At 37.0% G+C, this 14,486-nt stretch overlaps 1 protein-coding gene across 1 annotated transcript in view; it reads right to left on the minus strand.

The window, feature by feature from the left end:
* LOC134803427 (uncharacterized) overlaps positions 1-14,486 on the minus strand; it is a 35,363-nt gene that overhangs the window by 5,645 nt on the left and 15,232 nt on the right. Inside the window, exons 10-16 of the mRNA XM_063776245.1 lie at positions 13,758-13,781; positions 10,978-11,088; positions 5,467-5,598; positions 4,798-4,957; positions 3,759-3,851; positions 2,735-2,806; positions 405-458 (exon numbers count right to left, since the gene is read on the minus strand). Coding sequence (XP_063632315.1) covers positions 405-458; positions 2,735-2,806; positions 3,759-3,851; positions 4,798-4,957; positions 5,467-5,598; positions 10,978-11,088; positions 13,758-13,781 — 646 coding nt within the window. The remainder of the gene's footprint in view (positions 1-404; positions 459-2,734; positions 2,807-3,758; positions 3,852-4,797; positions 4,958-5,466; positions 5,599-10,977; positions 11,089-13,757; positions 13,782-14,486) is intronic.

Below are 14,486 nucleotides of genomic sequence, written 5' to 3' on the forward strand. Positions count from 1 at the left end.
AAAGGGAGAGGTGAAAATAAACCAATCAATATAATGAAACTAAGAGGGAAATTAATGGTGGTTACCATTAAGAAATTAGTAGGAATTAGTGCGATAGCTTCGGGAAAGATTTTAACAAACGACTTCTGATTTTTTCAAATCAAATAAACGATTAATTTATGCTTTAAAAAATAAATTCCCATTTGTTCAAAATCTTTCCCAATTATTTTCCACACCAAATAAAATCGTGCACAGAAGTGACATAACATGTAGTTTTAAGACAAAAGGTACCTTATCAGTAATTAAATATCGAAAACACGCTACTGACATAATTTCCAGAATCACTTATGAAATAGTACCTTTTTGTCTAAAAACGCCACACATGTATTCTTAAACCTTAATCTATTACTAAAATCCGTACTAACCTCGGGTCCGATCGGCATGTGACCGCTCGGCATGCAGAAAGTCTGTCGTGTCCACTACGGAGACATTATACGTCAAACACATGCATTGAAAAATAAAATAAAACCGTGTCGAGCTGATTTAGGCGTAGGGAATGCAACCGGTAAATGTTTAGTATGAAAAACCGGTTTACCGGTAACTCCCATTAAATTTTTTACCGGTTTGCATAACCTATTTAGGCGGTCATCACATTGGATGCAGTTACCGCTCCGGTGTGCGAGCGAGACAACAAGACATACGTGCATAGGGGCTGTCCATAAATTACGTCATCGATTTTTGACGAGTTTCGACCCCCCTCCCCTAAAATCATCCAAAAATCATGCTTCGAATGACCCCGTTTCCTCCTACGTCATGCTACCATCATCCGATGTCCAGACCCCCCCCCCCCCTAATTTGAAATGACGTAATTTATGAATAGCCCCATAGCGCTGTATCGTTCACACACCAGTGCGGATTGTGGACCTGAATCAGTGTGATAACCGCGTTTCAGACTCGCAACGATTGAAAACGTTACCAATAAAATATTAGAACGACACACTGATGAAAAATACATTTAGGAAATATGAAAGGTAGCTAAATTGAAGGATATATAATAAAGAGTTAGTAATATTATAAAAAATATATAAATAAATACATATAAAGATATATAAGAGATATTTCTATCCAGTTTCTATGTGTTACTACTGTACAAAAACGGATAGAAATGTATGAATATTGAATAAATGCATCACGATTTTGAAATAACAAATAAAATCCAAAAAACCGTAAACCCAAACCTCCGGTAGCTCTCAAAACCGGTTTATTTCGATTACACTTACCGTTGCTAAACCGGTTAAAAGCTTTGCCCGTTTTTTTGCTGGGCCTTCGGTGGAGCGTGCCCTTTGCCTTGTTTACCAAGTACGTGCAACGGTTTTTGAGGTTCTCTATACCTAAGTTATCATAAATAAATATATAAAATACAAATACACATTACATAAACATAAATAACAATAATATATACATAAAAATATAATATATATCAAATAATCATATTTTATTAATCTGTATCATATTTTTCACATAGCTTGGGTATTGTGCTTCATCTAAATACAATTTGTAACCCTAAAACGCAAATTTTATCCTCGCTATGTGAAAAAATATAATGAATATAATGAATATAAAACTTACTACAGCATGTACACAATAATATTTTTTTGGTAACTGTAACTCAACCATCTACTTAAAAAAAGGAGAAAAAAATCATGCACGTTATAAAAAGGTCGTCGCTTATAAATTTGGAAAAATCGTAATTATAATACAGGTAAAATGATCATTATCTATTAGCTATCGATGTGAACGCGTCTATTCTTTCGACGGCAGAACGCTTTTTACATTTTACACTATTACATGTAATAATACAATGGGGTTGGCAACTGTCAAATAGATGGCGCCATCATAGCTTGCCCCTTTTTCTATGTGATTTGGCTTAAAAGGCTGGCATCCAGGTTATTAAAATACCAAAAATTTAACACAATTCTAGGGATTGACAGGGCAAGCTATGATGGCGCCATCTGCTAAAAACTTCGACCGGCCAACCTCATTATTTTCTACTATTATTTGTAGGTGATTCTGATTAAATAGAAATTTGTCATTTTGCCTGCGGATTGAAAATTGGAAAAAGCTGCTAATACTTGCATATAGTAAAAAATAAACATAACTAGGTGAATAATTACGAGTGAAAAACTTTAAAACTGGCAACTGCCAAAGGTCTGTATGGATGGCGCCATCATAGGTTTTACCTGTCTCTAGTTTGGTTCTGAGATTTGGCATCCAGGCCAAAAATATCACAAAAATAATAGTAGTTTGTGTTACAAGGGATCAAAATGATATATTTCCGTCAAGGGCGTACATTGAATCCTGAGCGTAATGAGGGATTCAAGTGTTAACGCCCATGACGAAATAATTTTGATACCGTGTGACACATACTGCTTTTCACATCAACTACGAGGAAAATAAAAAAATCTTAGTGTTGACACAATCTGATGCTTAAACAGATTATTTAAGCTAAAAAAATAATGTACAAAAAAATGTAAACATAGTGTGCCAGAACAGAAAAGTGTTACTTTGATCCCTCCTAGCAGGGAAGAAAAGTGCCACTCTGATCCCTCCTAGCAGAAAAAAAGCCTTTTTCCGAATAGGTGATGTGAAAAAGAATTTGACACTTTTCTTAAGGATGACAGGTAAACTTATGCTGGCGCCATCTGTAACATACTTCAACTGGCCACAATTGTGAGTGAATTGGGTAAATACTCACCATCGCTCAACACGACCTCTGGCTGACTCCTCACCGGCACTTGCTTCGTCTCTATTCTTAGGACGCGGTGCTCTGAAAAAAGAGTGTTATACAATTTATAAATTATGTACCTACAATATTTTCATTCTGCATTCTGTATACTAACTAGTAATGTATGACTACACTTATAAAACAAAGTCCCCCGCCGCATCTGTCTGTTTGTGTGTTTGTATGTTCGCGATAAACTAAAAAACTACTAACGGATTTTCACCTATCAATAGAGTGATTTTTGAGGAAGGTTTACGTGTATAATTTATTAACTCGTGCGAAGCCGGGGCGGGTCGCTAGTATAGTATAAAATAATACTTATTTATTTATAAAAAAGATACATCTGCGAAGAAATTCAAAGGTGTATGTGAAGTCCCCAATCGGCATTGGGCTAGCGTGGGGACTATAGCCCAAGCCCTCTCGCGCATTAGAGGCCTGGGAGGCGATTTTTGAATTAATTTCGATCGCACGATTTCATCACTCGAAAATCGGTGAAAAACAGCAAAATGCAATTTTTTTTAATACGAGCGATAGAAATTGGGAATCTAGTAAAATTGACCACTCGTTTTCAATTCTATTAGTAGTATTTAAATACCTAGTAGTGGAGATATTATTTAATGAAATACACGAAATCGAACGGTCGAATTTCAAAAATCGGCCCCCTGTCACAGAATAACTAATAGTACTACCATACAGAAAATTCACTCCCTCACAAAAGTAGATTTAGGTATAAAATTATACCTATACTCGCCGCCTGCAACAAAATTGAAACTTATAACCGCGCACGAACCGTGAATTTTCTTTGTGCGAGCGCCACGTGACACGAGTATCGTGTCGTGCGGTCGAGCGGCAGCCCACTGCCATACGCCTGCCCTGCCCGGGAGGCCGCCGGCCAAATGTACCTAAACTGCGTAGTGACACCACCCTGCCCCTGTGCCCAGCAGTGGGACGTACATAGGCTGAGTTATTATTATTTAAAAAAGATATAGTATAGTACCGTCCCGCGACTCCTCCTCGGTCTCGGTGGCGCTGGCCGGCGACGTGATCTGCGCGGCGCTGATGGCCTCGGACTCCGACAGGTCCGTATCGTCTGAAATATTGAGATACACACGTCACAAACAAATATCAGTTCCCATAATAGGTATATGTAACGTGGGGTCCCTTTGTTTCCCATAAAGTTTTAAGTCATAATGTATTGTTTGTCATAAAACTGAAACCGTTGACTTTTCAGGATTTACGTAAGGTTATTCTATAGATAGGTTAGGTTAGGTTTGTTTTATGGCAACCCTGAAAAGTGACGCGTTTCTGAGAAAAACCAATGATGACTAACGAAAATTCGGACAAACAATACATTATGACTTAAAACTATTTGGGAAATAATAGAGACCCATATGAACGTATGTTAATATATGGTATATGAACTTATCAGGTATATGGACGTATGTTCATATAGGGGCCATGCGCGTTGGAGGGTCTACCATCTTGTGGCATGAATCGGAAACATAAACTATACATTGACTGCGAAGTGTCACGCCAAAGCAAATGATGCGCTCTACAAGTCACGTATGTTGTCTTATGCATTGTAGGTTCTGCCATCTAGTGGGCTATATTGGAAGCATAAACTTGACATTTACACTTCGTGCCAATAAGCAGTGGTGTCCTGTGCTGCCCCTTACTGTTTATGCGCGCTCCCTATAATCACGCCTGTTTCGTGGAGAACTACACAGATATAATGGCTTTCCATTCAGCACTTATGATAAAATACATAATAAAAACCGGTTTCCTTAACATGTAACCGGTTTCTCCTAAACCGGTTTAGCACTCACAGTCGGGGCGGTGCGGCGCTTGAGTTGGCTGCGGTATTCATTGATGTCGATATTATTGACGTGCTGGAACGGGTTGCGCCGGTACACGGTCACGTTGTGTTGGAGCTTGTTGTGACATGTTATGATATTATTGACGTGCTGGAACGGGTTGCGCCGGTACACGGTCACGTTGTGTTGGAGCTTGTTGTGACATGTTATGATATTACTCACAGTCGGGGCGAGCGCGGCGCTCGATTTGACGCTTATATTCGTCGATGTCGCTGTCGGTGACGTGCTCGAACGGGTTGCGCGCGTACGGCGCGCTGTACATGGTAGCGTTGTGCTGGTGTCCGCGCTGTATGATGCCCTTGGACGCTGCTCCCATTAGGACCTGAAGGTAAACCGTGTTAAGGCATTCCAGAATAAGGTCTACTTTGTCGGGCACGTGACGCGTATAGCAGCTACTTTTATAAATACCCTACAGAAATCTGTAATTATCCTCGTGTGGATAAATAGTAGTTTGTGTTACAAGAGATCAAAATGATATATTTCCGTCAAGGGTGTACATTGAATCCTGAGCAGAATGAGGGATTCAAGTGTTAACGCCCAAGACGAAATAATTTTGATACCGAGTGACACATATTGCTTTTCACATCAACTATGAGGAAATTGATATTCCAAAATATGCATTATTTGACCAAAAAAAATTGTATGCAAGAAAGAAAAAGTCGTGTCCTAGAACAGGAAAGTACAACATTAACAGTTTTTTTACACATATTAATCACGCAATTTAACTTATATTTTTTCGACCTTTTTGTCGGTCAAAGGGTTAATGTTCATATAATTTTGAATTGGAGGTACAAATCATTCTCTCTTCTTACTGTAAGGCTTGTAACTCACCACATGGTCCCCGGTGTGTGTGTTGACGGCATCTTCGCCTACCAGCTTACTAGCCTCGTCCCAGGTGACGCCCTCGAGGATATGAGACTGAGGTCCGGCGCTGATCTTATCCGCGCGGCGGTTGTCCTTGATCTGGTAGATTTTTTTTCATTATTTCAATTAGTTGACACATTTAAATACATTACTCATTAAGGATATATTGTTCAGCTAAGTACGAAACCGGTTTTTTGTTAATATTTAAAGGATGAAAAACAACTTAAACGTTTTAATGTACCTGAACGTAGTCGTGAATGCTGTACGATTAATAGATTGACAATCCACAAAATGTGACATTGCTTAATATAAAATAACTATGTATTAATGAATACATTAAAATAAATATTTATTTTCTCCTTTTCTATTAATCACAAAACTCTGTCTAAAATTGTAAATATTCAAGACTGCATAACTTATAAACTGAAATAGATGTCATATACTAAAGAAAAAGTGACCACCGGCGGGCTTGGTCACTTTTTAGGGTTCCGTACCCAAAGGGTAAAACGGGACCCTATTACTAAGACTCCGCTGTCCGTCCGTGTTAGAACATATAAACCTATCAGGTTGTAAACCTTACGCCATGAGCTGGCGACTATTTTGTTTTGTCTGTGGTTTTCTATTTTGTCAGTTTACTTGAACAAATGAATATATATATCGTTTTTCTGTCTGCACAAATAATGTTTTACTCTATTCAATCCTGGTAGAATTCCACTCTAAACCCAATAGGTTATGGGCCCAGGATACGCGAATAATTAGTACGTAAATAGTTTTCGGCAATAAGTACAAAATTAATTCGAAAATGTCGAATGAAAATTTGTCGACGACGACCTCGTCTTCCGGGTCGAGTTCCGGGATCGCAGTCAATTTCGAAAAGCTCAGTGGCATAGCCAACTATGGAAACTGGAAGTTTTCGATGCGTATGTATTTGATTCACGAGAATCTATGGGATTGCACAGAGGAAGCGTCACCCGGCGTTCCCAAGATCAGCGATGAGCGTCGACAACAGAGAACGCTTGCAAAAATATGCCTGATGGTGCAACCGTCATCGTTTTCACATGTACGTAACGCAAAGACTGGATACGAAGCTTGGAACAATTTAAAAAAGGCCTACGAAGACAAAGGGCTATGTAGAAAACTAGGCCTGCTACGTACTTTATTTGGATTGAAACTAGAGCAATGTAAAGATATGGAGGCGTATCTCTTGAAGATCATGGATATAGATCAACAACTACGAGACATAAATTCTCCATTAGATGACGATTTCCTGTCAGTCATTATGTTAAGTGGTCTACCACCAGACTATGATCCACTTATAATGGCATTGGAAAACTCGAACGTTACATTGTGCAGTGAAACAGTTAGAAGTAAATTACTACAAGAAAATTTACGAAGAGACGATAAGACCGAAGAAAGTTCTATGTTTACAAACCGGGGTTCTAGTACAAAAAGTGTCAACAAACATCCATCGAAGGTTAAGTGCTTCATATGTAAGAAACCAAATCATTATGCGAAAAACTGTCCGAACAAAGCCAATAAAAGTAAGGAACGCAGTGAGAAGAGTGAAAAAGCATGGAACGGAACGTTGCTAACCGCTTTGACAGTTGACGTCAAGTCAAACTCGTTCTACGTTGACAGTGGCTCTACAAGTCACATGTCAAACGATAAAACGTTATTGCAAAATTATGTTTTGGAAACTCCGCGTTCAGTAACAGTGGCGAATAAAGAAAAGTTACATAGTGAGGGACATGGAACCGTGGAATTGTTGTTAAAAGGACACAGTGAAACAACGAAACTAAGCGACGTTGTTTACGTGCCGGGATTGTCAACAAATCTTATTTCCGTTGGCAAGATGGTAGACAAAGGACTTGAGGTGCTTTTTAAGAAGCAAAAGTGCTATATTTACTGTGGCAAAGACGTAATTGCCAGTGCCACGAAGGTGAACGGCGTCTATGAACTGGACATGGCGAGTCAACCGTCACATGGATGCGAGCTAGCTGCGGCATGTCACTCTGAGGTTTTGGGTGAGCGAGTGCCTGAGGTTCTTTCAAGGGTTCCGGAAGCTGCTAATCTGTGTGAAACGAAGCCATCCCAGGAGTTGTGGCATCGCAGACTTTCACATCTGAACAGAAGGAGTATGGATTTACTGAAACAAGGTATGGCTAGTGGAATTGATTACACTAATGATAAACATACTCCGTGTGTAGCATGTCTTGAAGGGAAACAAAGTCGATTACCATTCCCTAAAAGGTCTTATACCAGAGCTACTGAGAAACTTGGTCTGATTCATACTGACTTAATGGGACCTATGCCAGTTTCCTCATTCAGTGGCAGTAGATATCTCTTGACTTTCATTGATGATTATTCTAGAATGACTTTTGGATATTTTATTAAAAGTAAAGATGAAGTATTGTCTGTATTTAAAACCTTTAAGAGTTTTGTTGAGAATCAAACTGACTTAAAGATAAAAGCAATTCGTTCAGATAACGGCACTGAATATGTGAATAAACAGTTCCAGATGTTTCTGAGAGAGCACGGCATCCAGCACCAGACAACCATACCATATTCTGCAGCCCAGAATGGAGTCGCGGAACGCGCCAACCGCACAATTATGCAGGCAGGACACTGCATGCTGCAGGATGCTGGAATGGACCCGAGGTTCTGGGCCGAGGCGTTGAATACAGCAATATACATTAAGAATAAGTCACCAAGTAAGGCGGTAAGAGGGACCACACCTGAAGAGCTATGGTCAGGTAATAAAGTTAATTTATCCAATTTGAGAGTATTTGGCTGTGTTGCCTATGCAATGATCCCCAGTGAAAAACGTAAGAAATTAGATGCAAAAAGCAAAATGTATGTATTTGTGGGATATTGCGATGGATCAAAAGGATATAGACTGATTGACCCTCAAAACCCGTCTAAATGTATTAAGTCTCGAGATGTACAGTTCTTTGAAGAGAAAATGTTTAAAGATATAAAACTGAATCAGCAAAATCCTACTACTGATGGTCAGTTACATTTACTTAGTGATGGCATGGATAATACTACTAGAAATGCAGAACCTTTACCTGCAGATCCTTTGCCAGCTGATCTTATTGAGGAAGTACCTGAAGTATCTGAAAATGAATCGAGCACTTCTAGTTCCAGTTTTGTGGATGATCCTAACGATGTCACTTGGAATCCTGATATGACTACGGATCAAGGCTCCAGTGAGTATGAGGAAATGACAGACTCCGCTAATGCTGCGATTGCAATGACAGCTGCTTGTCAAGGTGCTGAACCAAAGACAATTCATGAAGCGCTGTCAGGACCTGAAAAAGAACATTGGAAGGAAGCAATTGCGGATGAGTACAAGTCATTTGAAAAGAACAGAGCCTGGACATTGACAACATTGCCTGTTGGAAAGAAAGCTGTAAAATGCAAATGGATTTTCAAAAAGAAACTTGGATTGGAAGGTCAGCTACTTCGTTACAAAGCTAGACTTGTAGCTAAAGGATTTACCCAGGAATATGGCGTAGACTACAATGAGACCTACTCTCCTGTGGTAAGATACTCAACCATACGTACTTTACTTGCCCTGGCAGTCAACTTAGACATGAAAGTTGATCACATGGATGTGAAGACAGCCTTTCTTAATGGTGATTTAAAGGAGACTGTGTATATGGAACAGCCAGATGGGTACAAAGTAAAAGGTAAAGAAAACTACGTATTCAAGCTTAACAAAGCAGTCTATGGACTGAAACAGGCATCAAAGGCCTGGTACGACAAAATTGATAATGCCCTGAAGGTTCTCAAGTTCAGAAAATCACTCAGCGAGCCCTGTGTTTACATAAAATCGAATGATAGTGGTAACCTCATTATATTAGCACTATATGTTGATGACATTCTGATTTTCAGTAAAGATACACCAGAGAAGAAAAAGCTGAAGGAAGAACTGATGAGAATATTTGAGATGAAGGATCTTGGTCGTGCTACGCATGTACTGGGCATGAGATTGACTCAAGATAAAAATAAAATTACTCTTGATCAGAAAAATTACATACAGAAAGTATTAGAACAATTTAATATGGCGGACTGCAAACCTGTGAGCACACCTTTAGAGACCGGCTTGAAATTTGAAAAGGGAGAACAGACTGATCCTGACTCAGAGTTCAGAAGCCTGATTGGATGTATTATGTATTTAGCAGTGTGCACAAGACCAGATATTGCCCATGCAGCAAGCCTATTAAGCCAGTTCAACAACTGTTATTCTGAAACGCACTGGAAAGCGGCGAAGCGTGTTCTTCGATATTTAAAAGGAACAATGGATTATTCCTTACAATATGAGAAATCAATATTATCTGTTACAGGATATGTAGATGCTGATTGGGCATCCAACCCGCTAGACCGACGTTCGTATACAGGGTATGTGTACAAGATTAGCGGCTCAGCAGTGTCATGGGAGAGTCGTAAGCAAAGAACCATTGCCTTGTCTTCAACCGAATCTGAGTACATGGGGTTATGTGAAGGAACGAAGGAAGCTGCATTCATAAGGACCTTTTTACATGAATGCCTAGGTAAATACTTACCCATTACTCTATACAACGATAGTCAGTCGGCGCAGAAGATTTGCAACAGTCAAATCAACCATAGTAGAAGTAAACATATAGACATTCGACATCATTATGTGCGGCAAGTCGTAAGTGATAAAATTATTAACTTAGAATACTTGTCTACTGATCAAATGCCTGCGGATGTTTTGACAAAGCCTCTAACCAAGGACAAACATTTTAATTGTGTTTTTAATCTCGGTTTAAACTGTTCGGTTTAAGGGCAGGTGTTAGAACATATAAACCTATCAGGTTGTAAACCTTACGCCATGAGCTGGCGACTATTTTGTTTTGTCTGTGGTTTTCTATTTTGTCAGTTTACTTGAACAAATGAATATATATATCGTTTTTCTGTCTGCACAAATAATGTTTTACTCTATTCAATCCTGGTAGAATTCCACTCTAAACCCAATAGTCCGTCCGTCCGTCCGTCTGTCACCAGGCTGTATCTCGTGATCTGTCATAGCTGAAATTTGATGTATTTCTATTGCCGCTATAACAACAAATACTAAAAACAGAATAAAATAAAGATTTAAGTGGGGCTCCCATACAACAAACGTGATTTTTGACCGAAGTTAAGCAACGTCGGGCGGGGTCAGTACTTGGATGGGTGACCGTTTTTATTGATAATGGTACGGAACCCTTCGTGTGCGAGTCCGACTCGCACTTGCCCGGTTGTTATTTACTATGTGACATCTGTTTCAGTTCATAATTTATACATGTATAGTAGTATGACTACTTAAAAAAAAATAAAAAAAAAATCCCTAGTTGAAGGCATAACTTATTTTTTACAGACCAAACATTTGAAAACCGGTTAACTTCATGTCGAACCGGTTAAGCACTTTCTCTTAGACATTTCAATAATATAATAATTAAAAATGCTACATACCTGCTGCTGGAGTGCCTTGAACTCCTTAGGGTTGGTGTTAATAGGCACAAACTGTAGGGTGTCAATTTTGAGGGGCGTGCTCGAGTGCCCGGGCGAGCCATCTTGCACCCACTGCCGTACGCCACAAGGTCCAATTCAGGTCGACGGTAACGCGAGTGAGGGAAAAGAAAAAAGTCATGAGTAAAAATGTTGCCAGCCATAAAAAAAAAAGGTTAAGGACAGGATATATACTGAGAAATAAAAGTGTGCAAATATAATTTATGTGGTAAATAAAAATAATGGCTCAAAATTCTCTTTTTTACCTGGTTACATCGAGCATGTACAGTATTTCTTAAATAAAAATCGTCAGATACCGTGCAAAGACAATCATGCTTGGAAGAAAACATGAATAGAAGTAAATTATAATGTATTATCATCAAACTTCATAAAGAAAACTAAATCAAGAAAGTGATAGATCCCGTTTATGAATAAAAATGACGGTTATAAAAGCAAATATAAATACATAAATATATACCCACATGTAACCCACATTACTATTTATAAATATTTCTAAATCATTAAATAGGCAATTCAACATTGTTCAAGAATTTGTGTACATCCCTTTTTCGTATTGCTTTGAGTAAGATTGACTTAACGAAAAATATGGAACTCTAGAAATCGTATAGCAACATTACTTTTTTATCCCGCTGGGGATTCGCTTTAACGTAACATAAATAAGTAACAATATGTGTAAAAGAAAAACCCAGGAAGCGAAAGTGTCAAAGTGTTTGTAAAACGAATTACTCTATTTTTAACCGGTTTACATAATAACCGGTTTTCTCCCTATTGTGGGTTAAAAAAATAATTTTCTTAAAGAAGCAATTTCATACTAGGTGTTAAATCAAAACGTGCAAAAACAATAAAAAAAAACAGGAAAAGGGTGTGCAAGGAGAGGAATAAAGTGGCAACACTTTTACCAATGTATCCTTTTTTTGTTTCCCTACACTGTACAAACTCGATGTGATACCAGGGTAATATGAAATGCTGTTGATATATTTTTGATAACTTAGTACAAGCTTTATTATATAATAATGTTAGGATATATATCGTATAGTTTTATTAGTCTAATCTGGTTCTTATATAAAAGTACACCTTTTTTTTATTTCTTACAGATGGGACATACAAAAAATCATAAATTTACTTGTACGACTCCCTTTCGTTGACACTTAAATTACCATTCATTGGCACACCTATTTCCTACATGCTACCATTAGTACTAATATTTGAAGGTTAATATGACACTATGTTATTGGATAGGTTTATCCAAAGCCAAACAGAGTTTTATGTTAAACCATTTATTAAATAATGTACTTGGGTCTCTATTGTTTCCCAAAAAGTTGTCATAATGTATAGTTTGCCCGTATTTTCGTTAGTCATAATTTATTTGGTTCAGTAATGCCTAACTTTTCAGGATTCCCATAAAACCTTACGAAAATCCTGAAAAGTTTTTTCAGTTTTACGACTAACGATAATATGACAAACAATACATTATGACTTAAAACTTTATGGGTAACAAAGGGACCCCAATGTACCTCTATAGTTAGCTATCGTATAGAATAGAATAAGGTGAGGCTGTGTCATTTAAAACGTTATTTTCATGGAAATTTGACATGAACGAAGACATTGCCACACTTTGTCATTATAAATGCAGAATTATCTTGGTCCGACTATAGAAGCCTAAGTAAAATGTAGAACCATTGGTGAAAACTCCCTACAAACAGAACCAGACAGACAAACACACAATATGTAGATAAACCATACGATGCCCAGAATCGACGACCAACTTGTTAGAAAAAGCGAGATGAAGAAAATAAACCCGAGTGATAGAAAGAGAAAGAAAGTACCCGAAAAATAAAAGAAAAGTTTTTTTTCTAAATACTTTTACATGCACTTAACTAGTTTTATTTTAAATATATGAAGAACGGGTCACTTGCGTCTTTAAGTCAGTTTTTTTTATTATACTAGTGAATTGCAAAAAAAAATTACGTAATTAAGCGCAGTTAAGAAGCTGTGATTAGTCTTAGCTTAATTGATTCATTTGCGTTACGAAAATTAACTATGTAAATTGTATTGTATTGTATATTGTATTATATTGTACTTAATTCGTACACATATAAGTCTATAGCATACGCTAACACACTTTCATGCATCTAACTTAAATAGAAATGGCTTAACTGTCGTAACACAATGGAATCAATTAACTTTAGACTAATTACAGGTGCTTAACTATGTACAGATTTTTTGCAATTCACTCTACTCGCTCTCATCTTATTAAACAGAAAATATTAAGCAGTTTTTATTTATATATTTAAAAATTTCCTATTACCGAAACAGACATTATTATAAATATTACGATATGCTGACAAATCAAAAGCAAAAAGGTAGGTATTGTTTAAAACTAATTAAGAGTTTCAACAATCTTAAATGTATAAAAAAAATAAAAAGTTCCGTTCTGACAGTAATTTAGTAAAATGACACTATTTTAGCACAAAAACCAGAGATCTGAAGAACTGTAATTTTAGTATCTGTGATATAAAAAAAAAAAACAAGAATTGAATTGATTGGATTTCTTCACGTGTTCCCCAGCAAGCTTATAATTAACTTATAACAATAACTTTAACCTGCAAAAATGCTTTAAAAAGCCCCATAACCAAGCTCCCTGGACGTTAGCGTTATGTGCAGCAAAAAGTATTTAGAAAAAAAAGTGTTTAAAAAGTAAAAAAATCGGACATAAGTATTACCTCTTCGTTGTTAGCGTCGACCCACTGCAAAACATTATTACATTAGTCACAAATTATTAATTGTATTATAAAAAAACAACATTATTAAAAAAACAGTTATAAAAAACATCTCAAAAGCATTTCACGAGTGAGATAAGCCAGTGAAACATTATTTTTTCGTATATTTTATTGATTTGTAAACATATATAACTATATAAGCACAATTATATGTGAAGCGAAATACGGGATATCCCGATTTATAACAAACAAGGTTGTTTTGGAGATACAACAGTTAATTTAAATTGAACACTTCTGAGATTGTATAAGCGATTGCAAAAAGACGATGGTATTTCAACATCCTTATTTTGTTGCTAAAATGAACAATAATTAAATTATAGTTATTAATAAAAACGTAATTAACACTATTTGCTATTAAAATTGAAAACGGTTGTACTGAATGTGATTTTCTACTATTGTACCTAATCACATATGAGTTCACAAAAAGAAGTACCACTCTAAAAGCATTTATTTTTCCTTTGGTGACAACCCTATTATAATAAATAGGGTGACCAAAGGCTTTGCATAAAATCGGGATATCCTTTTTAGAAAAAACCTCAAATCATACACACAATAGCAATAAGCATTATAATGATTATAATAAAACACGTTCAATATATTAATATCTGATTAAAATATCGCTCTACTTAACTAAAATAACTTCGATGATTATTATTGAATAAAGATTGCAAA

The sequence above is a fragment of the Cydia splendana genome, chromosome 26 (genome assembly GCF_910591565.1).
Source record: "Cydia splendana chromosome 26, ilCydSple1.2, whole genome shotgun sequence".
Lineage (NCBI taxonomy): Eukaryota > Metazoa > Arthropoda > Insecta > Lepidoptera > Tortricidae > Cydia > Cydia splendana.